At 47.8% G+C, this 25552-nt stretch overlaps 1 protein-coding gene across 1 annotated transcript; it reads left to right on the forward strand.

The window, feature by feature from the left end:
- On the forward strand, window positions 1–24699 carry PSMB8 (proteasome 20S subunit beta 8). The gene is made up of 6 exons (XM_083160151.1): window positions 1–393; window positions 2036–2180; window positions 2695–2806; window positions 21390–21519; window positions 22427–22631; window positions 23215–24699. Exons 1-6 carry the CDS (start codon window positions 262–264, stop codon window positions 23304–23306), a joined length of 816 nt encoding a protein of 271 aa, XP_083016277.1. The 5' UTR covers window positions 1–261; the 3' UTR covers window positions 23307–24699.
- Window positions 24700–25552: the final 853 nt, after the last annotated feature.

The raw sequence follows: 25552 nt of genomic DNA on the forward strand, positions 1-25552 counted from the left end.
GTTATATTACTTTCACTTTCTGTATGAGAGGCTGCTGAGCCTGGAGCTTACCGAGAACAGAACGAGAGAAAAGGCAAATATACAGAAGGAATGAAGTGAATTAACGAGACAGATAAAGACCTCAGGTAAAGAGAGACAGACGACCACAGGTAACTGCGAGAGAGACACTCAGCAGTAGGCGGTGAGTTCAGGATCCAGAGGAACAAGTGACACCAGCTCAGTTCCCTAATACAGAGGCGTTGGACCATTCTCCTCCCAGGTATGGCTCTACTGACCATGTGTGGACCCCCTCCGAGCCGGGACTGGCAGTTACCCCTCTACGGGGGCAAAATCTCCCCAACAATCTCATTCAACTCACACAACACCGAACTGGCAGTGCCCCCTGGATGTCAGGTACTTATCTGATTTATAGCAGAATATAAATGTGCACTATTTATATGCATTTGTAGGTACAGGTCAACATACGTGGAGAGAGATATAATGGAGTAGTTGCACGACCAATCAGCTTCTATCATTTTTCTAGCAGTCTAGGAAATAACAGAAGCTGATTGGGCGCTTTGGGCAACTTCTCCACTCTATGGGTGGGATGTTCTAACATTCTCCGCCCATTTTTGACCCCCACCTCCAGCTACTGCATCGATATTTATGCTTATGCTGTAACATATGCGATTAGTAAAGCAAAGTACAGCTCTTGCGATAAGAGCGGTGCTAGCGATGCAGCGCCGTTCCGGGTCTGAGACTGGGAGTCCCTCCAGGGAGACCAGCAGACCCCCACCATCGTAATAGGGACGAATTCGGCCAAGCAGAACCAGGCCCATATTGTAGGCCTTCATGAATAGGGGGGGGGGGGGATCTTAGAATGCACACCCGATTTACATGAGGTGCTATCATGCTGGGACTTGTAGTTCTGCAAAGAAAGACATGTGGTGCAGATGCACACTCCATATTAGGCCTTCATGAATGCAAGTTCAATATACCGTACCAGAATTAAATAGAGAATATTTTAACCTGGTAAAGAACCGTTTCTGGGATAAAAGGTAATATTTAAGGCGCTTGTGGAAATAATAATAAAGCTAAAACAATAAAACAATGAAATATGGTATGACTAATAAGATTTTTTATTATTTCCACAAGCACCTTAAATATTACCTTTTATCCCAGACTATACCATTAAGGCTGCTCAAAAATCATAACGCAGTTACCTAACCCCCTTTGTTCAAAGAACCGTTTCTGAATTCCAGGCTCTCTGATGCCCCTTTCAGACCGCACATATTACCTGGTATTTTGCCGGGTTTTTTTTACCATTTCAAAACGGTAATCTGTGCGGTCTGAAAGGTCCAGAGTGAATTTACCGTTTCCAAAAAAAACGGTATTTGGAAATAGTAAAAAAGCAGGGTCCTACCCGTTTCAGACCTGTTTTTTTTAGCAGTCTGAACGGGTCTCAAACGGTATTTAGGACCCTGCCAACAGAGAGCACTGAGCTGGTCCCGCTCTGTGCATATCTAATGAGCCGGACCCAGCGCAGTGAATATTTAATGAGCGGGTCCTCGCTCCCTGCATATGGAATGAACGGGACCGGCTCATTACATATGCAGGGGGTGGGGACCCGCTCATTAAATATTCACTGCACAGAGTGTGTCACGCTCATTTCGTATGCAGGGGGTGGGGAACCAATCATTAAATATTCACTGCACTGGGTACCGCAGGGGGTGGGGACCCCCTCATTAAATATTCACTGCACAGAGTGTGTCACGCTCATTCCATATGCAGGGGGCGGGAAACCGATCATTAAATATTCACTGAGCTGGGTCCCGCTCATTAAATATGCACTGAGCGGGACCTCAGTGCCATGCCATGTAAATACCAGCTTTTATAAGTGCAGTCTGAAAGGGGGTTTAACCTGCTTAGACCCATTTTAAGAAACGTTTCAAAAACCGGGTCAAAGCAGGTTTTGCGGTGTGAAAGCAGCAGGATTTCCACTGATCCCTGGACAGGGACCCTGTAGACATAATGGCTAAATCTCTGTGATATTCAGCCAGCAGGATTTCTCCGGTGTATGGAGGACGGGGTGGATGGTGTGAAGATTGAGCCCTGGCACGGTACCACCACACTGGCTTTCAAGTTCCAGCATGGCGTGATTGTGGCTGTAGATTCACGAGCATCAGCCGGAAGTTATGTCAGTAAGTATGAACTACAAGTACACGTCTCTCCTCTCTCTCTGCCCTGATGTTGCTCACAGCACACACCCGCACAATCTGCTATAGATGTTCTGATACCCCCCCCCCCTGGATCCGCTACTGGTAGGGGCTATACATACCCACATAGCACTTGCCACACCTCTAATTCCCCTCTAATGGTCCTTCATCATTTTTATCTCCGGCCAATGTGGCCCTTAATCTGTATTTACCTCCTTTATAAGAATTTACATTTTTAACCCTTTGAGCGCCAACATCTGAGTGAGAGATGGGCAAAATATCGGCTAAATATGCCAGCGTCGCTCACATTTGTTATATACATTCAAATAAAAAAATGTTCTGTAAAAAAAAAAAAAAGATTATATTTCCTATATAAGGTAATATTACAGGTCACTATGATGAATAACAATGTCTGCTTGGCAATTTTCACACCAATTTTGACACGGTTCTCCATGTTTGGTACGATGTAATGACTTGTATGTAATGTGTGTTTTCACAGGTGCAATAAAGTGCAATAAAGTGATTGAGATTAACCCTTACCTGCTGGGCACCATGTCAGGAAGTGCAGCAGATTGTCAGTACTGGGAGAGGCTGCTGGCCAAGGAGTGTCGGTAAGCCGTCCTATATGGGATACGGTCACTAGGTCTGCAGCAACTAGGTTGCCAAGCATTAGGTCAACACCACTAGGTTGACATGCAGGAAGGTCGACATGACTGAAGGTCAACATGGGGTAATTAGGTCGACATGCATGAGGTCAACATGGGGAAAGTCGTAAGTCAAAAGGTCGACATGCGGTTTTTCACTTTTTTTTTTGAGCTGACATGTGCCGACAGGCGGTATTTCCTGCCCTATCATACACCAGGGCGTGGTGGGTGAATAAAATAGTGTGCCGAGTGCAGGGCGGCACCGTGCCTGAAGCACTGAGAGCACAGCGAGCCATGTGAGGGGATGCGGTGCTACGTCTCAGTCGACCTTCCCCATGTCAGCCTAATGCATCTCGTCCTAATGACACTGTCGACCTAACACATGTCGACCTTCAGTCATGTAGACCTTCCTGCATGTCGGCAGATAAGAACCACTTGGCCCATCTAGTCTGCCCCTTTTTTTAAACATGTTACCTCAAACCATATTTGATCCTTATTTCTTTGTAAGGATATCAATATGCCTATCCCAAGCATGTTTACATTGTACTACTGTATTTGCCTCTACCACCTCTGATGGGAGGCTATTCCACTTATCTACTACTCTTTCTGTGAAGTAATTCTTCCTCAAATTTCCCCTGAAACTTCCTCCCACTAGTGTTAGTGCATGTCCTCGTGTTCTGCTGCTCCTCTTCCCAGTGGCGTCACTAGGGTTGGTGTCACCCGGTGTAGGAACTCATGCTGTCACCCCCCACCGTAACTTTCTGGAAGACAGAGACGGGATGCTTGTGCGCGCCTGAGGCGTGCTGAAAAATTGGGGTGTGTGGCCTATCAGAAGGGCCTTTACCATGATTGATTGTATTGTGTACCTGCAGATTGCACATGAACTATATAATACCCATTACACATGCCGTAATGCCAATTACACATTATGCCGCACACGTGATGCCAGTTACACATTACGCCACACACTGCGATGCTAATTACACAATACATCGTACACTGTGATGCTAATTACGCATTATGCCGCACACCTTGATGCCCATTACACCCCACACTGTGATGGCAATTACCCATTGCTCCCCACACCGTAATGCCCATTACGCCCCATACCATGATGCCCATTACACCGCCCCCACAGTGCCAGAGACATATATGCCCTAGGGTTACCACCTCATCCCTTTAATTCCGGACACATATAATACACCTTTCACACCAGAAATGCAGAGACCAACCAGGGAATTAAATTCCAGGGACATTCCTGGGTTGGGACCCATTCACACATGCTTTTGAAGCAGGGACAACCCGGGTTGGCACCTTTCACACTGAACCCGGGATGACCCTGCATTTCTATGAGAATATCATTGAAAATGGCCTTTTTTAGGCTCACAAAGATGAGGTAATTAGGGAAAGGGGTAAAGGGAGAGAAGGAAGAAGGGCCTTTGCAGACATTGCAGGCTTTCAGAGTTGACATAGCACTGCTACGGTCTGTTGTGCCACAGAGCTTGCACAATGTCTTCCTTTATGCTGTGTGATTGCCAATGCAGACATTCTTTGCTTTCAGGGGGTTAAAACGCACTTCTGGGGTCTGTGGTGCCACAGAACATGCACACTGTCTTCCTGCACGCTGTATGCTGCCTCTGGGTGTGTCTGTGAGTGTCCACCGCAACAGGAAGTTGCCCTGCTAGCAAATCAGCATTAGCAGAGGCAACACGGGAAGGAGGGACATGTCCCTGCACCTTTCACACCAGCCAGTAGTCCAGGAAGGGCCCAGGAGCAACCCTGCTACCTAGCAGGGCATATGTGTCTCTGGCACTGTGGGGGCATATTAGGGTTACCACCTCATCCCTTTAATTCCTGTTAATGGCGATTAAATATGACCAGAGAGACAATAAGTGAAAAGCGCAGGTTACGTAATAAGTCCGCAACCAACGTACCCTTTATACCTAACTACGTGCGAACAAAACGTAGCGCAGCGTAGCGTACCTTTTATTGTATTATGTACACCAAGAACCAATACCTTAATCAGAGATTCCTTCGCAGTACTTTGTCTCTAATCTGCGAATATACCTTACAGGACAGTGTCCGTAATATACCTTATCGCTATTATGCGAATAAACAGACACGACCACTGTATAGAAATAAGGAGATAAGAACTCCGTAAAAAGGTTGTATTTAAGTCCCTAATGGACAAAAGGGGGTTACAGAAATAAGAATAAGCAGGTATAACAAGTGATACAATATACTAACAATGAATACTAAACAGGCTCTGCTAGGGTGAAAGAATACAGATACAAGACACAATCAGCCAACAATACAATAAGAATAAATACCGTTAATGCAACCGTTACCGTATCATCAAATATGCGAAGCGCAGTCCGGTCAGAGCTCACTATCGTTCAGGGATGAACTATAGTCCGGTGGAAAGTCAGGGAAAGGTAGATGTGCCGAAGTGACTGTGACTGCTCTGGGTTGCCTATCTTATAGGGTCAGAAGGGGGAGGTCAAAGGCCATTTCCATTGGTCAGAGATCGTATGTCAGGTCCACTGTGATTGGGGGTAAGATGATATAACTGGTTTGACTAGGTGCAGGGGAGTGAACTTTAAGAGTCCTTTGTTTGATGGTTTCGGCGTCAGCAGTGATAAGAACCAGTTTCATCCAGGTTCCTTTGTTACATACTTTCAACAGAAACTGTCTCTGGAATATGGATTATGTCCATAACTATCGGGCCGTATATATTGCGAAATATTCGCAATGACCGGAATACTGCGCATAATGAACGGAACGGAACGGTACTAAACATGATACAGACAGATGCGTGCAGGGCTAACTAAGCTATGTGTGGCGTTCTAAACCTTTAACTATATTTCATTTAGTGTAAGTATGTTATTATGAATTTATGTGTGATAGTATGGCTACTCTTCTGGTCCACTTTGTCACACATACTCGGGTATGGAAACTTTATTTGCGCAACTCTGCGAACCAAAATGGCGGCCATACTATCCTAAAATGGAGTGTGTGTAACTAGACTTCCACAATCCACCCTTTAACAGTAAATATAAAACTGTTACAATACAAAACATTTTACACGACAATACAGAAATTCATAATCCTAACAAAGAAATTGGGATCCATGAAATAAACATATAAGGGGAGTAAACCATCTGCTCTTGGCCGATCCAGGATCACGGATAAACGATGGGCCGCATTTATCGAACAATCTACTCAGGGTCACGAAGGATAATGTACAGTTTTGGGATAAAAATAAAAACAGGGGTGGTTACAACATATACACGTTTTTCAGATATGGCCTCCTTTGGTAGGTATTGTTTGTGACAACAGACCCTTGAACTCTTTGTTGTCTCTCTTTTTGGTATGCTTTTAAGTATGATGGTATTATCACTATCAAACATCCGGTCCTGGGTAATGTGTCAAGTTTATAGATTCTACCTTGACCTAAACTGGGATGGGTAACACACTCTCAGAACTCTGTATCGTCCGTCCAATGCCTGGCAGCAGTGCGGTGGCGGTATCCTTGATTTTGAAGATAAGGACGGATAGTGGGGGGGAGACAAGAATAGGACCCACAACAATAGAGAAAACTGAGAAAGGAAAACATTTTGTTAGTGATCCTTCCAACCTGTTACCAGTGGGGTGTGTCACAGTCCCTTTTGTAGCTTGTACAGGTTGCTTGATCTTAGCTGCTCTCCAGTCATCCCGAAATGGTGCCTCTTAGCGATTTCTTTCTTTCGCCCTCGAGTGTAAGGACCTTCTGGCTTTCTGTTCCTTTGGCAGTAGGACGAACGTACCCGAATCTCTCTCTGCGACTTTGTTATTGAGGTAGTGCTGGTCAACAAGATTTGGGGTGGTTCTTTCCAAAGGTCTATCAAGCAACCTGTATATGGCAAAGCAGGGGAAACAACAACATCTCCTGGTTCATGGTTATGACAGTTCACAACAGGTGTCAACAAAGTCCTTTTGCTGCAGTTTTCCAGGTGTGGATACATCACTTGCATTTGTGGTCTAGGATCTCCTTGTGGGATTACCATAACCTGTGGCTGTCCGCCAAGCAATGTTTCGATGGGGACAAATGAGGTGGAGTTCTGAGAGTGATTCTACTACTACAAAAAGAGATTATGGGGTGTACCATCAGTCCCTAAAGGTTCACACATGACTTAAACCTTTCATATATATATTTGCATACTCAAGGGTGCTTCTGGGCTGCCATATCTATACACACAAACGTCAACATATATATATATATATATATATATATATAAAATAACTTAAATGCTTCTAGAGTGGACTGTACAAAGCCAATTTTGTATTACCTGCAGAGGATCCTGCTGGAGGAGGGATGTGGAGATGGCTCTGTGGGAACAGCCGTTGCAGTTTCTTTCCCCCAGACAAGTAAGGCATGATCCTGTCGTCTTACCTGTCTGTGGGCACACTAGTAATTTCGGACTAATTATTCCACATACCTTCCCTGTCAAGACAAGTCAGGCCATGGGCTATCTCTGTCCTGACAGTTTGGCATGTTCTCAGAGTCACTGGTTTTCCTTGTCCATCTTTCTATTCCTGTCCACATCCCTTCGGCTTCCAGACTGCTTCTCCTGCAGGGGACACAAATCTTGTATTTCTATGTGAATATACTGACATTTACAGTGGGAACACAAACATTATCCGCAGAGCGCATGGCTCACCCAGCTGCCTTGCCAGCATGTTCATTATCAAGTGACACTGAATCCTCATCGAAGATGTGGGCTTTACACTTGATAACAGCCACTCTGTCCGGCAGCTGTGTGACTGTCAGAAATCTTTTAAACTTACAACGCTTGCGCCACTGGAGTGCCAGTTACTGAAACAAAACATCTGAGGCGCCATAGGGCCTAAGGTCTTCTGTATTACCCCAACAAACGTACTTGGAGTCGGCATGAATATTGGCTGTTTTTTTCTCTCAGCCCGCAGTACTACTAATGAGACTGCTGTTGCTGAGTGAGACGTCCAATGGGTTCAGCCTCTACTATGCCTTTTCCATCTATTACGGTATAGCCAGTGTACAATTTTCCCCTCTCTGTGTTGTGGAAAGAAAAATGATTTTCCTCTTCCAATGGGTTGTTACCACCCTTTGGGGGCATGCTGCAAAGGTCTGATTCAAATGTGTCATGCAATCATATTCGTCTCGGCTCCCCCCTAAACTCCACCATTCCAGCAACCTCAGCACCACTCCACCCCTTGTGCCTTGGAGGGCACACCTGGTAGGAGTGTTGCTGGGATTACAATATTACCCGTTTTACTGGTAACATCAATGCAAGTTCCCATTTAGTGGACTTGGCTGATGAATATTTTTCACATGTTTAGGCAGAATTTTAGGAATGTCCAGACTATGGCCCTTATTCTGATCGGTGCGGATATTCCCGCTTGCGTACGGGCCGCCGATGTTTATCGTCTGCGCATGTGCAGAGGTCACTCTGCGCATGTGCAGGCGATTTCGCCGCATGGATTCTTTATACGCCGCACAGGGGGCGTAGAGGGGCGTGAGGGGCTACTTATCCTCATTACCCTATGCATACGCCCCGCGTTTCATGGGCGTTCCCATGCAAACGCGGGGCGTATGCATGGTAATGAGGCCGTGATGCGTGGGTACGGGGCGGGCATCTGACATCGCCGGATGTCAGCTGCCCGCCCCCATACAAGATTTCACACGGACAAGTGTCCGTGTGGTCTTGTGTTGCGGGACCTGGTGGAGCGTGCGGCCCTGCATTCGATGTTCGGCGACCATCGAATGCAGGGGCTGCTCCCACCATGGAGGAGGCGTATCCCCGTCCACATTCATGCGGACCGCCACATATCCGCATACGGACGGAGGTGGCGATCCGTATGGAAGGCGGGGATTCGCCAAGACGGACATCACCGCATATTTCTGATCGGGCCGCACCGATCAGAATAAGGACCTATATGAGGAGCATAAACAGTTAAAACACACCCCAACACCACATTCTCAGTTTTGTTTACCGGTAGTGCTATGGCAACTACACTGTGTAGACAAGTAGGAAGTGCTCAAATACTAGGGTTTAATTGTACACTGTAGTACGACATTGGTCAGGCTGGCATCACCAGGTTTCTTACGTCACTATATCTGTCGCCCCCTCAGCAGGTCTAATATTCTAAATCACATGGTCCCTTGTGTCAGTTTTATTACCCATGGCAAAAAGATATTTTTTTTTTTTTTTTTTTTTGACTACTCGCTTTATGGGGTACCGCATATTCACAATGGGTATTTCTCTGCTGGGAGTGCGACAGATCTTTCAAACTATTTTTCTATGATTTGTGGGTTTATGGTTACTAATGTGTCCCAGATTTCCCTCCCCCTTCCCCTCTTGTTCAGGCGCGACCGCAATCCGTCCTGAGATACCTTATGTCCTGCCTCAGGAGGATACACCAGAAGTTGTCTATCGCCAACTGCTGGTGCTGTGGATGAGGAAAGGACATAACAATAGATCATTAACCCATTGTATTGGTATTTACCCATTTGTGGGCCGTAAGGACAGTGTGCGATCTTGCAAGACCCGGGGAAGGGGCTTGGTGGCTCTCGGAGGTTTCTGGAACAGAAAAGTAGGGGAAGGAGAAAAAAATTGGAAAAAGAGAGAGAGAAAAACTCAAAAAGGGTAGAAAATATTAATGACAATAATGTGTACATTTATTTTCAACCGAAAATTTTTCTTTTATTTTGATGACACCAGGATTTAGCACTATGGGGGAATTGGCTCTCAACTATTTGGTTCTTACCCTTTTCAACTCCTGTTCTGATTTGTAAGCCCTCCCTTTCTTTCTGTTTCCCAGTGTGGTTGTGACTATGGGCTGTGTCTAGGGGTATTTAGCTAAAAGTTCTCTTATGGGAACCTTGTTATTTCACTGGGTATTTTTCCAGCTCAACTTCAGATTTCAAATGGTGAAGCTGTACTTTGGGGCGCTATACTTTCTGTTTTTAACAGGGTTTCTATTGAAGCTATGGTTGCCATTGATCCTGTGTCCTTCCCATCTTTAGTTCAAAGGGAACTCGGTATTTGTGCTGTAGTTTTTAGCTACCTTAGATGGATTTGACTCTATAACAGTGGAATACAACATTAGCCTCTGAGGACTGTCCAGCATATCTTGCACTTCTTGTGTAAGATTTCTAGGAGTGTCCAGAAATACCCCATCAGGGGTGCAATAGATGACACATCCCATTTTACATAGTAAATCTCTACCCAGGAGGTTAGTCGGGGCCGCTGCAGCCAACAGAAAAGAGTGTTTGGTATGCAGAGGCCCGCTTGTAACATCTGCTGGTTTCGTCAGTGGGTAATGCTGTACTTTTCCTGTTACCCCAATTGCTGCTACTAATTGCTTGGCACAACCTAGACCAGGAGGTCAGATATTGTCTTATGTTACTTGGATGTGGGGTGTATGTGTGTCCTACTCCCTGTTTGCATATATGTGTCATGCTTAGGGCGGCGTTGGCTACTAGGTGGGGCTATGGCTATGTGTTGAGACCTACCTGTCTTCTCCCATTGTGTCTCCCAGTTACTTACATATGTGTTATGTTTCCTATGGTTACTTACCCTGCAATGTCTGGCTATGTGTCCTTTGTTTCCACATTTGAAACATACCATTTGGTTTTGTCTTTCTGTCATAAATCGTTTGTCCAGATCAACAGCAGATTTCTTTAAAGTGTGTATTGACATCTGTCTGCAGTTGGGGTGAATGGTTTCTGTGTTGGTTCTCAGATTTTCCCTAAGACCTTGTATCAGCACAGAGACAATCCCTCCCTTAAGATGTATGCCGTCCCTGGGGCTGGGGATACCAGAGTGTTTTGGCAACACCTGTAAAGCACGGTTGAAATATCCGCTGGTGGACTCACCATCTTTCTGTGTGATGGTGAACCCTAGGGTATTTTAAACTGTCGCTGGGAAATATACACCCAATTGTATATTTATTAGGCGTATATTTTCCTGGTTGCCCTGTTCAGTTAAAATCTTATCGCCCTCCACACCACTGTCTCGAATGAACTTCTGGATATCTATGTGTGAAGGGAGGCAAGCTCTCAACATGTATCGCCAATCCTTATTGGTGGGCTCATCTGAATTTCCTCGCTCCCTTACAAATTTCTGACACTTTGCCAGATCTTTGCTGGGATCAGGGAAATTTTTGATGATTGAATGACGTCCCAATCGTGTCCATGTATTGTGCATGTCACTATCCTTTACAGGCATTACCTCATCCCCGTCTCCCCGTCCACAAGGAGGTTCCACTGTGTGCAGAGGGTGGATCTGTATCCCCCCTGCACCATTGGACAACATCCCAGGAGCAACTATCTCTGTGCTGGGTTGTGTGTACTTACCTGTGTCTCCAATCGTGTTCCTGGCATCAGCCATCTCCTCGACCAGAACGGCAGCAGCAGCTTGGGCTGTCTCAGCCTCTCTCTCCTTTCCGCTAGCTTCGCAAGGGATGGCTGATGTCAGGAATCTCCCTTGTGGATCTGTATCTTGCTTATAGGGGGTAAAAACAGGGTACAAGTTAGCAATGGATACATTATTACTCATGTCTTTCTTATGAGTCATTAACCCCTTCGGCACATATGGGGGTGGGGGAGCTGATTCTATTGTGGCAGCGGTTGCATTTTTATTGTGGCTGATTGCGTCAAGTATTGCCAGACCTCTGGTTCCCCATTGTTACTGTCCTTCCTTCTGCCACAATTTAAGAATATCTATATGCTTCACTCTCTCCTTATGACTGGAGAGTAGGCATATTTCATCTTTTACTGCCGATAAGATTTCTGGATCGAAGCTACCAACACTGGGAAATTCTAACTTGCTGCCTGTGTATTCCTTTTTCATTTCTTTTGGTAAACAACTGCGAGTTCACCGTGCTTCCTGCACATAATAAAAGCCGCCGATCCTTTTGGCCGGCTTGCTTCCTCCCTAACATGCACGTTATCACAGCGTGACCCGTTATTACCCATAATTACAGGAATAAACGTTCACAGCTTAATAGATACCGGTGGGTTATTTAAGTTGAGAGCTCCCCAACCACTCACTTCTCCACACAGTGGCACTATTCCGCAATCAAGCGTGAAGCCCACAATGCGAGGTAATGTACTCAATCGCCAAGTCTTTTAACTAGTAGCGAACTACTAGTCAACTTGCAAGGCGCGGCCAGTCTCTCCAGGGCACAACAAACTTGTTTTCCTGTGCCCCCAGAAACTGGATTTCTAAAGTAGCTAATCGGAAACAAGTGCGTTCCGATGTATCTTCTTGTACCCTCCTAGCGGAATCAATTCCACTGAAGGGGCAGTTCCTATGTGTACGTCGGCACGTACACCCTGTCCTAACTGGACTGTCCTACACTGGACTACACTGCGCTGAGTCGTGCCGTCACACACCCGTTCGCCTCAGTTATGTTTCACACTGGGCGCTATACATCTTATGGTCTTATGCTTATTTTTGAAATATTTCTGTACAGAAAATCTTCCCAGGCCGGTAGCTTTTCACTAGATACTTATGCAGGTATAAATCCCTTATAATACGCTATAGGAATCTATTAAAATAATGCTTGAGTTGCTTGTTTTAAAAAAAATGAACAAAAAGAAAAAAACTTATTTTCTTTTATTAATCACCGCCTCATTCGCAGTATATTACTATACTGTTTAAATAAAGCTAGTGGTTTAATACTGTTCACCTTTGAGTTCCTATGTGTGCTGCATGTGCAGTACCAATGAACAGCCACGTGTGTACGTGCGTTGTTCACAGGCCGCCGATGAATCGGCCACCCACGTGTTCTATAGTGTATTTTCAAGGTTGCGCTCGGGTTTCGCTATACGCAGTAATTGCGCCTAAATGTGGAATAAATCCCTTAACTCCGTCCGAAAGTTACGTATCAAGATGCGAAACAAATCCCGCACTTAATCCGTAAATCACGTACAAAGATGCGAAACTTTCCCGATGTGGGCACGTGCGCGCGCACCTTGCGTAATACACAATAGACGCTTTACGTTACTGCGAAAGGCCCAGGACTTGTCGCCACGTGGCGGAGTCCCTGGTTTTGCAGTAACTAACAATAAAAGTTATAGTTTTGCACAGAGGGGATCCTCTATGTACTATAATAAACACAGACTCCACGTGTGCGAACCTTATCGCACGTGGTACATATACTGTAATGAACAAGCAACTCAAGACACTATACCCCGTTAAACTACTTGTGGCAGGCAGAAGTACAGTTTACTAAATACTTAATATATGCTTTAAACACGTGGTTTTCACTTATTGTGCTCCGGGTTCAACGCTAGCACTTCATAAACCCCGCACCGCCGCGGACCTGGCCTATCCAGCAATGGATAATACTTCCACCCTTTTGCTGGTATAGGTCGGGTCGCACGCCTGGTACTGAGTTCTGGAATGTGGAGCGGACGGACGATGCCCCCAATTGTTAATGGCGATTAAATATGACCAGAGAGACAATAAGTGAAAAGCGCAGGTTACGTAATAAGTCCGCAACCAACGTACCCTTTATACCTAACTACGTGCGAACAAAACGTAGCGCAGCGTAGCGTACCTTTTATTGTATTATGTACACCAAGAACCAATACCTTAATCAGAGATTCCTTCGCAGTACTTTGTCTCTAATCTGCGAATATACCTTACAGGACAGTGTCCGTAATATACCTTATCGCTATTATGCGAATAAACAGACACGACCACTGTATAGAAATAAGGAGATAAGAACTCCGTAAAAAGGTTGTATTTAAGTCCCTAATGGACAAAAGGGGGTTACAGAAATAAGAATAAGCAGGTATAACAAGTGATACAATATACTAACAATGAATACTAAACAGGCTCTGCTAGGGGGAAAGAATACAGATACAAGACACAATCAGCCAACAATACAATAAGAATAAATACCGTTAATGCAACCGTTACCGTATCATCAAATATGCGAAGCGCAGTCCGGTCAGAGCTCACTATCGTTCCGGGATGAACTATAGTCCGGTGGAAAGTCAGGGAAAGGTAGATGTGCCGAAGTGACTGTGACTGCTCTGGGTTGCCTATCTTATAGGGTCAGAAGGGGGAGGTCAAAGGCCATTTCCATTGGTCAGAGATCGTATGTCAGGTCCACTGTGATTGGGGGTAAGATGATACAACTGGTTTGACTAGGTGCAGGGGAGTGAACTTTAAGAGTCCTTTGTTTGATGGTTTCGGCGTCAGCAGTGATAAGAACCAGTTTCATCCAGGTTCCTTTGTTACATACTTTCAACAGAAACTGTCTCTGGAATATGGATTATGTCCATAACTATCGGGCCGTGTATATTGCGAAATATTCGCAATGACCGGAATACTGCGCATAATGAACGGAACGGTACTAAACATGATACAGACAGATGCGTGCAGGGCTAACTAAGCTATGTGTGGCGTTCTAAACCTTTAACTATATTTCATTTAGTGTAAGTATGTTATTATGAATTTATGTGTGATAGTATGGCTACTCTTCTGGTCCACTTTGTCACACATACTTGGGTATGGAAACTTTATTTGCGCAACTCTGCGAACCAAAATGGCGGCCATACTATCCTAAAATGGCGTGTGTGTAACTAGACTTCCACATTCCGGACACATATTAATTACACAGGTTCTGTGGCAGTTTAAAACCAGGTGAAATTGAGTCTTGAAGTCAGCCAGCCACAGAACCTGTGTAATTAATATGTGTCCGGAATTAAAGGGATGAGGTGGTAACCGTTATATGCCCCCACAGTGCCAGAGACACATATGCCCCCACAGTGCCAGAAACACATATATCCCCACAGTGCCAGAGACACATATGCCCCCACAGTGCCAGAGACACATATGCCCCCACAGTGCCAGAGACACATATGCCCCCACAGTGCCAGAGACACATATGCCCCCACAGTGCCAGAAATACATATGTCCCACAGTGCCAGAATTTTCCACCAGCAACTCACCATTGTTGCTGTCTCCATCTGCTGCTGCTGGGGGGAGGTGGAGAGTGCAGTACATGCCTCTCCTGCCCACACTCCAGTCCGGTGTCCCCCTGGCCTGCTGTCCTGTGTCTCCTGCCGCCGCGCCGCTTCAGAGGGGAGGGGAGGGGAGCGCTACACTACATGACACACCTATGACACTACATGACACACCTACAGTATTACACTACATGACACACCTATGACATTACATGATACAGTTACAGTATCACACTACATGACACTCCTATGACACTACATGATACACCTATGTGAGATGGATCCGTTCCGTCTGCTGGTATGGTCCCATCCCAGCGTCCGCCCAGAAACACCCATGTCCTGGATAGTGTGGTGCAATGACAGATGCATCGGTCTGTAGGCACCAACAACCTCCCTGCACTAATGTCTGATGCACTTACATCTGACTGAGAACCAGCCCGTTATTGTGCAGCGCTGTACGGACAACGTATTCCCTCACAGCGATCCCTGTCCTGGTGACGCTTACACTGTAAAGGGGGTATGAAAACCCATTTATTTATATATGCAAAGTATACTTAATTTATTCATGTCGCACGCGATCAATAAGCGAATGTCTAGAAATATAATCAATGAATATTATTTATGAATGCAAGCGAATGAAACTGTATCACTGATTGTACAATATAATAATACAGATATTACAATTAATACGTTTATAACACCAGCATCCTGTGTATAGGTAAACTCAGTGTTATATGTGTGTATGTGTGTAAAGTGCTGGAGGCGTGGCTATACAGCAGCATGAATTAACCTGATTGTCGGCCATCTTGTGGCCAGATCACATGTTGGTAGGCCGCATGGGATCGGCCATTTTAGGGTAGACAATGATGACCACATGTTATAGTCCATTTTGTATTCAGCCTCATGTTACACAAAGGAACCACAACACACTGAGCCTCAAGATGCCGCATGGCAACCAAACATAAAAGGCCTGTACATTCACTCATCTATCCACAACATAACTCCAAATTACCACTAACCAGCATCATGCAATACTCACAATCCGGAATATAACTTGCACATTCAGCAAACACACTAAACCTACAGCATACATGATTTGAATATTATTAAGCTACAATGTATTCGCTAAATATCGCACCTAAATAGCACTATACAATCCAAGGCCTTGCTATACCAAAATCACAACACATGGCAGTACACTCACCATCCAAACAGTGCTCATATATATATGATAAAAGTGAACACATGCAAAATACACTATTACATTATAATTGGTTTTATCCGCCAGTTTATCTAGATATTCTCACTGGATATAACACAAAGCTTCCACACACTTAGGTGGAAACAGTTCAAAGCTAAACCAAGCACCCTTCGTTTCTAGGCCCTGAACACACAAGTAATTAAACACAAATGCTGGGGTCCATTCATACTCACGCTTAGCCTAACACAGGTCTTCAGTTACCTAAAGAGTTTTTTGAAGGCCCACACACACATGTGGATACAAAGAATCCATCCAGACCATAGTGAAATACACACTCAGCACCATATTTCTTAAAGACCTTTTACATCAGATTATCTAGATATTCTAGCCAGACAATATACTATAAAGCTTTTCCACAACCAAACTAGGACACACATTGGCTAGTTTACATACCCAGACACATAGTAACAAAAGGGATCCATTTACACTCCTTGCATACAAAAGATCTAGGAACTAGGCCTGTAGCCTTGCCACATGGGAACAGCATACCTAGGCCTCAACTTGTCCACATGTAAACGGACACGGTTATATCTACCAATTTTAGCATGTCCTAGCTCACAAATCATAACAGCTACAAATACACACTATATATATATAACAGACTAGGTGATTCATCGCGCCCTACGGGCGCTCTTCACACCGGCGTAAGGGGCTACGCCCCTTAATTTGTGAACATTTGTATTGTGAGAAATATGGTTAGAATTGTATGAAAGATGCCCTGTATTGCAGCTTCTGGCAGTGGGTGAGGGTCCAGCGTGGCAGCACAGGAGTACCGGACGGTGGCCCTGAGTCAGTGTCTCCTCCTACTGGGTGGGAGTTCGGGTGCATGAGAGCAGGAGGCTGGGATATGAGGCATGATAGGGGTATGTGGGCAACACAGCGTCAGCGATTACCCAGTGGTGGAAGTTACGGTTCAGGAGAGCAGGAAGCTGGGTAGTGATAGGGGTGTGTGGGCATACGGGGGACTAAAGAGGGTGGTGGACACTGTGCAGCTTCTGCCAGTGGGTGAGGGTCCAGCGTGGCAGCACAGAAATGCAGGAGTCAGTGTCTCCTCCGACTGGGTGGGAGTTAGGGTGCATGAGAGCAGGAGGCTGGGCGGTAAAGCATGATAGGGGAATGTGGGCAACACAGGGTGAGCGGGTCTCCACTGGCGGAAGTTACGGGGCAGGAGAACAGGAGGCAGGGCAGTGTCCTCCCACATTGATGGCAAAAGTATTCAACATCGGCCATAAACCATCGATTATTTGAAAATCATTGATGGTCGATGGGCATCCCTAGAACTGGAGGAGGGTGGGGGACAGTATGCAGCTCCCGGCAGTGGGTGAGTGTCTCCTCCCACTGGGAGGGAGTGAGCGTGCATGAGAGCAGGAGGCTGTATAATAGTGGTATGTGGGCAAGACATTGATAAAAGTTGTGGCGCTGGTGCAGAGGGCAGTGGGGAAACCTGCAGTGCGGCAGCCAGGGCCGGATTTCCCACCTAGGGGCGGTACCTGCTTGTGGTGGTACAGGATCCCCCATTGTCACGGGGGTACATGAAATGCGGGAGCGGGGGCCACGGTGGTCCGCTAGGGGGTGGAATTGCCGGAAGGGGGTCTGGGGGGTCTGCAAATTGCGGGAGGGGGGGTGGTGTGTGGGGATCCGCGGTTAGAGGGAGGGGGCGGGGGTCCGCAAATCGTGGGCGGGGGCGCGGGGGGGCTTGAATCGTGGGAAGGGGGGTCCGCAAATTGCGGGAGGGGGGTTGTCGGGGTTAGTGAATTGCGGGAGGGAGGGTTGCGGAGGTCCGTGAATTGTGGGAGGGGCGCGTGGGGTGCCGTGAGTCAAGGGGGGGTGGTGCGGGGGTCAGTGAATCACGGGAGGGGTCATGAATCGCGGGAGGGGGGGTCGTGGGGGGGTTCCGAATCGCAGGAAGGGGGGTATGGGGGGTGCCGTGAATTGCGTGAGGGGGGCATGAATCGCGGGAGGGGGGGTCCCCGAATGTGTGAATTACGGGGCGGTCGCAAATCGCGAGAGGTGCCGAGGGGGCCCGCAAATCGCGGGAGGGGGGCGCTACGGGGGGTTTCATGAATCGCGGGAGGGGGGGTCGTGGGGGGTTGCGAATCGCAGGAAGGGGGGTGTGGGGGGTGCCGTGAATTGCGTGAGGGGGGCATGAATCGCGGGAGGTGGGGTCCCCGAATGTGTGAATTAGGGGGCGGTCGCAAATCGCGAGAAGTGCCGAGGGGGCCCGCAAATCGCAGGAGGGGGGCGCTACGGGGGGTTCCGTGAATCGCGGGAGGGGGCGGCGCGAATTGCGGGAGGGGGGTCGCAAATCACAGTAGGGGGGGGGGGTGCCGTGAATCGCGGGAGGGGGGGTCGTGGGGGGCCCTTTTAATGCCGGGAGGGGGGTTCGCAGGGGTCCCGCGAATCGCGGGAGGGGAGGATGCAGGGATCCTGCGAATCGCGGGAGGGGGCTCGCGGGAGGGAGGGGTCGCTGGGGTCCCGCGATTTGCGGGAGGGTCGCAGGGGTCCCGCGTTTCGCGGGAGGGGGTGGTCGCGGAGGTCCAGCGAATCGCGGGAGGGGGTGGTCGGGTCTGGGACGGATATTAGACAGCACTTACATCGACAGCCATTACATTGACACCATTAGTTCGACAGCTCAATAGGTCGACATGGTTTTAGGTCGACATACCATTAGGTCGACATGTCATTATGTCGACAGCTCATTAGGTCGACAGCTCATTAGGTCGACAGCTCATTAGGTCGACATGTTTTTAGGTCGACACTGCCATTAGGTCGACAGAGTCTATGTCGACAGTCAAAAGGTCGACATGGGTTTTTTCACTGTTTTTTTTTTGGCCGAAATGTCGACACAGTCGACATGGACAGTTTGAAGTGTACCGCAGCCGCTCGCTATGCTTCGGGCACGGTGCCTCGCTGCGCTCGGCACACTATTTTATTCTCCCACCACGCCCTAGTGGATAGTAGGGCATGAAATACCGCCTGTCGGCACATGTCGGCTCAATAAACAGTGAAAAAACCCATGTCGACCATTTGACTGTCGACATAGACACTGTCGGCCTAATGGCAGTGTCGACCTAAAAACATGTCGACCTAATGAGCTGTCGACCTAATGAGCTGTCGACATAATGACATGTCGACCTAATGGTATGTCGACCTAAAACCATGTCGACCTATTGAGCTGTCGAACTAATGGTGTCGATGTAATGGCTGTCGATGTAAGTGCTGTCTAACAATAGTCCGGATACCGGGGTGGTCGCGGGGGTCCCGCGAATCGCGGGAGGGGGGTCGCGGGGATCCCACGAATCGCGGGAGGGGGGTTCGCGGGGGTCCCGAGACTCGCGGGAGGGTGGAAAGCGGGGGTCCCGCGAATCGCGGGAGGGGGGGTGCGGGGTCCCGCGAATGACGGGAGGGGGGGTCACGGGGGTTCCGCAAATCGCGGGAGGGGGGGTCGCGGGGGTCCCGCGAATCGTGGGGGTCCCGCGATTCGCGGGAGGGGGGGCGCGGGGTCCCGCGATTCGCGGGAGGGGGGGTCGCGGGGGGTCCCGCGAATCGCGGGAGGGGGGTCGCGGGGGGGGCCTGCAAATCGCGGGAGGGGGGGTCGCGGGGGGTCCCGCGAATCGCGGGAGGGGGGTCGCGGGGGTCCTGGCAGAGGGTAGGGATGTGCAGGAGTAATTGTGGATGGTGGCTGTGGAGTAATGGTGGATGGTGGGCGTGTACTGTAGCCCTGGCTGGGCGGGGGGAGGTGATGTCAAGGGGGTGGAACGTTAGACACATGAAAGTGAAACTGTTCTACACAGGAACGTTCTCCACAGTGGTTGAGTGACAGATCTGGCTAAATATATAAGAGATTCCAATCATCACTAATCTCTTACAGTCACGTTTTACATTCCTTCCAATCATTTACCCTTCAGAGACATTCAACACTCCGTACTTGAACCATACTCTCATGTATAGGCCCTTATTCTGGTTGGTGCGGTCAGAGCCGCACACGGGGCTCCGACCGCACAAACCAAGGGCCGCCCACCCGACGGATCGCCACGGCCGTCCATACACGGACGGCTGGCGATCCGCACAAAAATGGTGGAGGCTACGCCTCCACCATGGTGGGAGCTGCCCCCTGCCTTCGATGGTCGACGACCATCGAAGGCAGGCCCGCACGCCGCGGCAGCTCCCGCAAGCTCAGACCACACGGACAATCGTCCGTGTGGGAGCTTGAAAGGGGGCTGAAAGCTGACATCCGGCGACGTCAGCTTTCCGCCCCCATGTCATGGTAATGAGGGCGTCATGCCCTCATTACCATGCATACGCCCCGCGTTTGCATGGGAACGCCCATGAAACGCGGGGCGTACACATAGGGAAATGAGGGGCTGAAGCCCCTCACGCCCCTATACGCCCCCTTTGCGGCGGACGAAATCCGTCTGCGGCGAAGGGGGCTGCACATGCGCAGAATGAACTCTGCGCATGTGCAGAACAAAAACATCGGCGGTACGGCCGCACGCGGGCCGTACCGAGCCGATTAGAATAAGGGCCTCAAGCTCTATCCGTTTTCAATATTCCGAGCCATGCCTGATACACAGTTTATAACATATAGATACTTATTCCTCAATCTTTCCTGGCGAAGTCAGCTCCATATCTTGTTCCGTCTGCTGCTAAACACACATTGACCTGGTTAATTGCATTCCCTTTACAAGAAAACTCACTTAAGTCGAATCCATTGTTCACTGGCACACCCCTTTGTTTACTGTATCCATGTGAATGGTTCAGAGGTCCTAAAAATGGCCACACCTCTTCTGCTTGACTTAAATGATTGTTATGTATTTGCTAATAACTGATGTAACATGGCTCTCCAATGTGATATGAACTTTCAATAACGGTCATCTGATAGCTAATATGATTCCAATCATTTAGAGACTAAACATGGCATATGAGATAAAATAATATTTATCTCAGACTATATTTATGTTATGGGCATGGTTAAAATCCTAATTATGGAAATTATATGCTGGGGAAAAATAGGCTTTGACAGGGGACATTCAGACCTGATCGCTGCGGCATGATCTAGCAGTGCCCTGCCAGACAGAGTAACATCCCGCCCCGTGCAAGCCTGTGTAAGGCCAGTGAAAACATCTCAGGTCTGCAAATCCATTCGCAACTCACTCACCCTTGAATCCGCATCCCAGCGATCAGGTCTGAATAACCCCCTAACTTCCCACCAACACATTCTGAGCGTATTAAAGCTAGCGGCACCGAGAACCAGCAATGCTGACCACTGTGCACATGTCCTTCAGGTTATACCAGCTGCGGAACAATTCCAGGATCTCCGTATCGGCCGCCTCCAAGCTCCTGTGTAACATGATGCTCCAATACCGAGGAACTGGGCTGAGCGTGGGCAGCATGATCTGCGGCTGGGACAGCAAGGTACATTGGCTGTGGTATAGGAGCTCGACGACTATTGTGTCGGCAGAGTCTAGGTCGACAGCAAATGTTCGACTCGTATAAGGTCGGCATGTATAAAAGGTCGACGAAAGATCAAAGTTAACATGGAAATAGTCGACACTTGAAAAGGTCAACATGGGTTTTTTTTTGTGTGTCAATTTCTACATTTGATAACATGGACCCCTTATTAGAATGATTTGTAGCAGATATCTGTGTCTATAGGGATAAGGTACAGGAGTGTGACTCGACACATTGGCCACACCCACATATCACAGGCCACACCCACATATCACTAGCGACACCCACACGGCACTGATCCCACCCACACAGCACTGGCCACACCTACATAACGCCAGCCACACCTATACAGAACCGGTGACAGCTCCTAACCTTGTCAGTATAGGCCCTTGGTCATTTTCACCCCCAGTTCCATGTGGCCCTTATTCTGGCCCTGGTACAGCCCCACAGTGCAGGATGCTTGGGTCTGTTATATGGGTTTCTGCCTTGTGGTAATATTTATGCCAACTTTTGCTCATTTAGATGACATTAGATGGGCAGATAAGGACCTCTCGCAGCATGCACATATCCTGTACTACAGGTTGGGACCTCCTCTAAAATCCTTGAGACTGACAGTTGCAGCATAAAAAAGCAGTTGTGGGCTGCATGTAAAAGCCGCCTGTATTTACCCTGCATGCAAATACTATGAATGCATTTGCACCCCTTGCATTGCAGCATGGCCTGTTCCAGGTGCACAGTTATTTGCTCCCACACCCCAGCCCCAGCACACTCACACCCTGTTATGTTGCTCAGAGAGATATACCTGCAGAAGATATTTCTCCTTTGCTGCCTGGCGGCATCCTAAGTACTCATGACTATATGTTCCCTACAGGGTCCTGGATTATATTATGTGGATGATAATGGTACGAGGTTATCAGGCAACAACTTCTCCACGGGCTCCGGTAGCTCCTACGCATATGGCGTCATGGACAGCGGCTACCGCTATGACCTGACCCCTGATGAGGCCTACGATCTTGGCCGTAGGGCAATCAGCCATGCCACGCACCGGGATAACTATTCAGGGGGAGTGGTCAACAGTAAGTGGCACCTATACTTACCTCTCATACATACCTGACTGCTGAGTGTTTCATTTGCATTACATTTTACCAAACATTCCTCCATTTTTCAGCAGATAATAAACTGCTAACACTGCTCCTCACCTCTATGGAGGGAATTCAGGTGTTCATTCTGAGATGCTGGTAGCCTATGGGCTACAGGCCACACTGCCGGCAGGGCAATGTGGTCACTGGGGTTGGCGCGAGGGTCAGAGCTAACCGCGCATGACCCCCCGGCACCTGGTGAAGCAGAGCACAGGGAAATACATTCACCCGAAATGATTGCCTATTGCAATGCGATCCTGGGCGGTAAATCCCTATGGTAACAGGGCCCTTATCTGTTACATGAAGCCATATGTGTCTAGGTCAGTGATGGCTAACCTTAACACTCCAGCTGTTGTTGAACTACACATCCCAGCATGCCCTGCTACAGTTTTACTATTTGGCCATGGTGAAACTGATGCAGAGCATGCTGGGATGTGTAGTTCAACAACAAAGGTTAGCCATCTAGGTAATAGAAGTGTGTACGTGACACCCATTGTATGTCTCTCTTGCCGTGTTTCAGTGTACCACATGAAGGAGGATGGCTGGACAAAGGTCGGACAGTTCGATGTCAGCGACTTACTGCACAAATACGCAGAGGAGAAGATGCAGTAATTGCAGAGGCCGAGTTCCGTCCAATGTGTCCTACGTTCTCTAACACCGGTGCCCCTCGCTGCTTATTACATCTACAGAGAGGAGAGATTGCAGCGGCTGGGTCACCAACGTACTGTGAACCATTAATGTCCTCTACGTTCCTCTGTCCCCTTTACTCCTATCTCCATACTAGGGATAAGAACACGATTTACTTGCGCTATACTAAAAAAAACCTAGAGACAATGATAGTTGATAACCTCCTGCAGCGTTTTCATCAAAGTGATTAGCTCAGTCCCTTAGGTCAAAGACAAAAAATACAAAACAACCATATAAAAACTGCGCTGGAGAGTATCGTTAACTAGTATTTATTGTACATAAAATATAAATCACTGGCCAGTGTTTAAAAAGCGACAGACCAAATATACAGACAATATATATGAATCAATTAAAAAAAAGACAAGAAAAATAATTAGATAAATAAAATTATATTGGTTAGTTGGGTTAGCAGCTTTATAGTGTGAACAGATGCCTGGAGGTAAATATTAGTAGTCCTCTTTTTAGTTTTTACCCCTCAGAGTGTTTAACTTGATTTATTGAGGAAAAGGCACTGTTAGGGCCCCCACACATCTGAGGCCCCCACACCCGCCACCCAACTGCTGCACTGGCGGGAAGGGGGTCCCACTGACGTAAGTGAACTCAGCGGCGGGGTCTCTACTAGTTCCCATCTGCCGCAGGGACCCCGCCGCTGACTGCCCATCCACCCGGCAGCGCTACACCGACCCCGCTGCACAGATCCCCACTCTGCCCAGGTACGGGGGGGAGCAGTTTTTGTATGGTTGTTTTTTATTTTTCATCTTCATAATAGGGGACCATTTATTAATGAGTTTTAGCTATTTTAAACTCGCCATGAATGATGAATGGTCTCCAGCCAATCAGCTCCAGTTGTCCTTTATCAAACACATGACAGTTAAGAGCAGATTGGCAATGAGTTTTAAATAGCTAAAACTCGTTGATAAGTGGGCCCTAAATCTACAGACACGAGAGGCAGTAACCGCAGAGGATAAATATTATGTATGATCTTTAGAAGGTGATTTTTGGTGACGATCCTTTTTTGTCCCTTCTTACTTAACCGAAATCCATAAATGATGAACCGTTTTAAAGATTACGTTCTCCGCTTCTGATGAATTGTTAATGTAGAATTGCACATTGAACTGTATGCTTAAAAATCATAGTAAAAAATTTACTTTTGGCCCATTTGCGTGCAGGATTTTCGCACGGGCCTCCTAGTGACTGTTATTAGCTTGTTGGTTGCTTTGCGCATCTTCTCCCCTTTATCTCTCTCTTAGGCTTGTTCCTCCAACCCCCCGCCCCCCCCGGTCTCTGACATTATTGAAAATAAATCTGCAACAAATAATTTGTGTCTCTCTTTAATGTGAACACACCGTGGTAGTGTCGCACTGTGGGCCTAATTCATACCTGATCGCAGCAGGGGGGCTTTAGCAGAGCCCTGAGATCAGATAGCTGCTGCCCCGACAGAATAAAAAACCGCCCTGTGCAATTCTGCAAATGGCTGGTGAAAATGTTGTCGACCGGCGTCCAGCTGCGGGTCATCTAAACGCCTCCCCCCTCCTTGCACATCGATTTGCCTGACCGTTGAATGATTTCTACAGCACTTGCTCATCTAAAGATGCCTTCCATCTGATTGGCTGAGAGAATTCTCTCAGCCAATGAACATCAGGCCAGTCACTTCAAAATTCTGCATCCCGCCCCAGCTCCCGGCAAATGTCGCTACCGTAGCTCCCAGCCGCCGCCACCGCTGTTTCTTGCAAGGTCCGCTGCCCGACCCCGCCGCCATCTGCTGCCCGTACCCCCCTAGCAGCTACGGGGAACACATAGTTGCATTTTGCCGTGCGCCCATCCTAATCCGGTACATGCGATTTCCATGCGATCAAATCGCATGCAGATCGCATGTGAAAAAAGGTACATCAAAAGCAAAATCGGATAAAGCCTCCCAGGGGAGAGGCAGCAGAATTTCAAGGGGAAACTAGTCAGATTTGTGGTCAGATAAATCTGGCTCGATGTATGCTCACCTTAGGACTAGTGTATAGGAAGCCAGCGGGCAGCTGATTTCCACTGAGGTCAGCTGCCCCCCCCCCCCGCATCACAGGAAATGCTGGGTGTTCCCATGGGTGCGACCATGGAACACTGCCCCATGACCCCCAACCTGCACTGCTGTGTGCGAGCGGACAGCAGATAATTAGCCGTGC

Source organism: Crinia signifera, chromosome 9 (assembly GCF_055691185.1).
Source record: "Crinia signifera chromosome 9, ASM5569118v1, whole genome shotgun sequence".
NCBI classification, from domain to species: domain Eukaryota; kingdom Metazoa; phylum Chordata; class Amphibia; order Anura; family Myobatrachidae; genus Crinia; species Crinia signifera.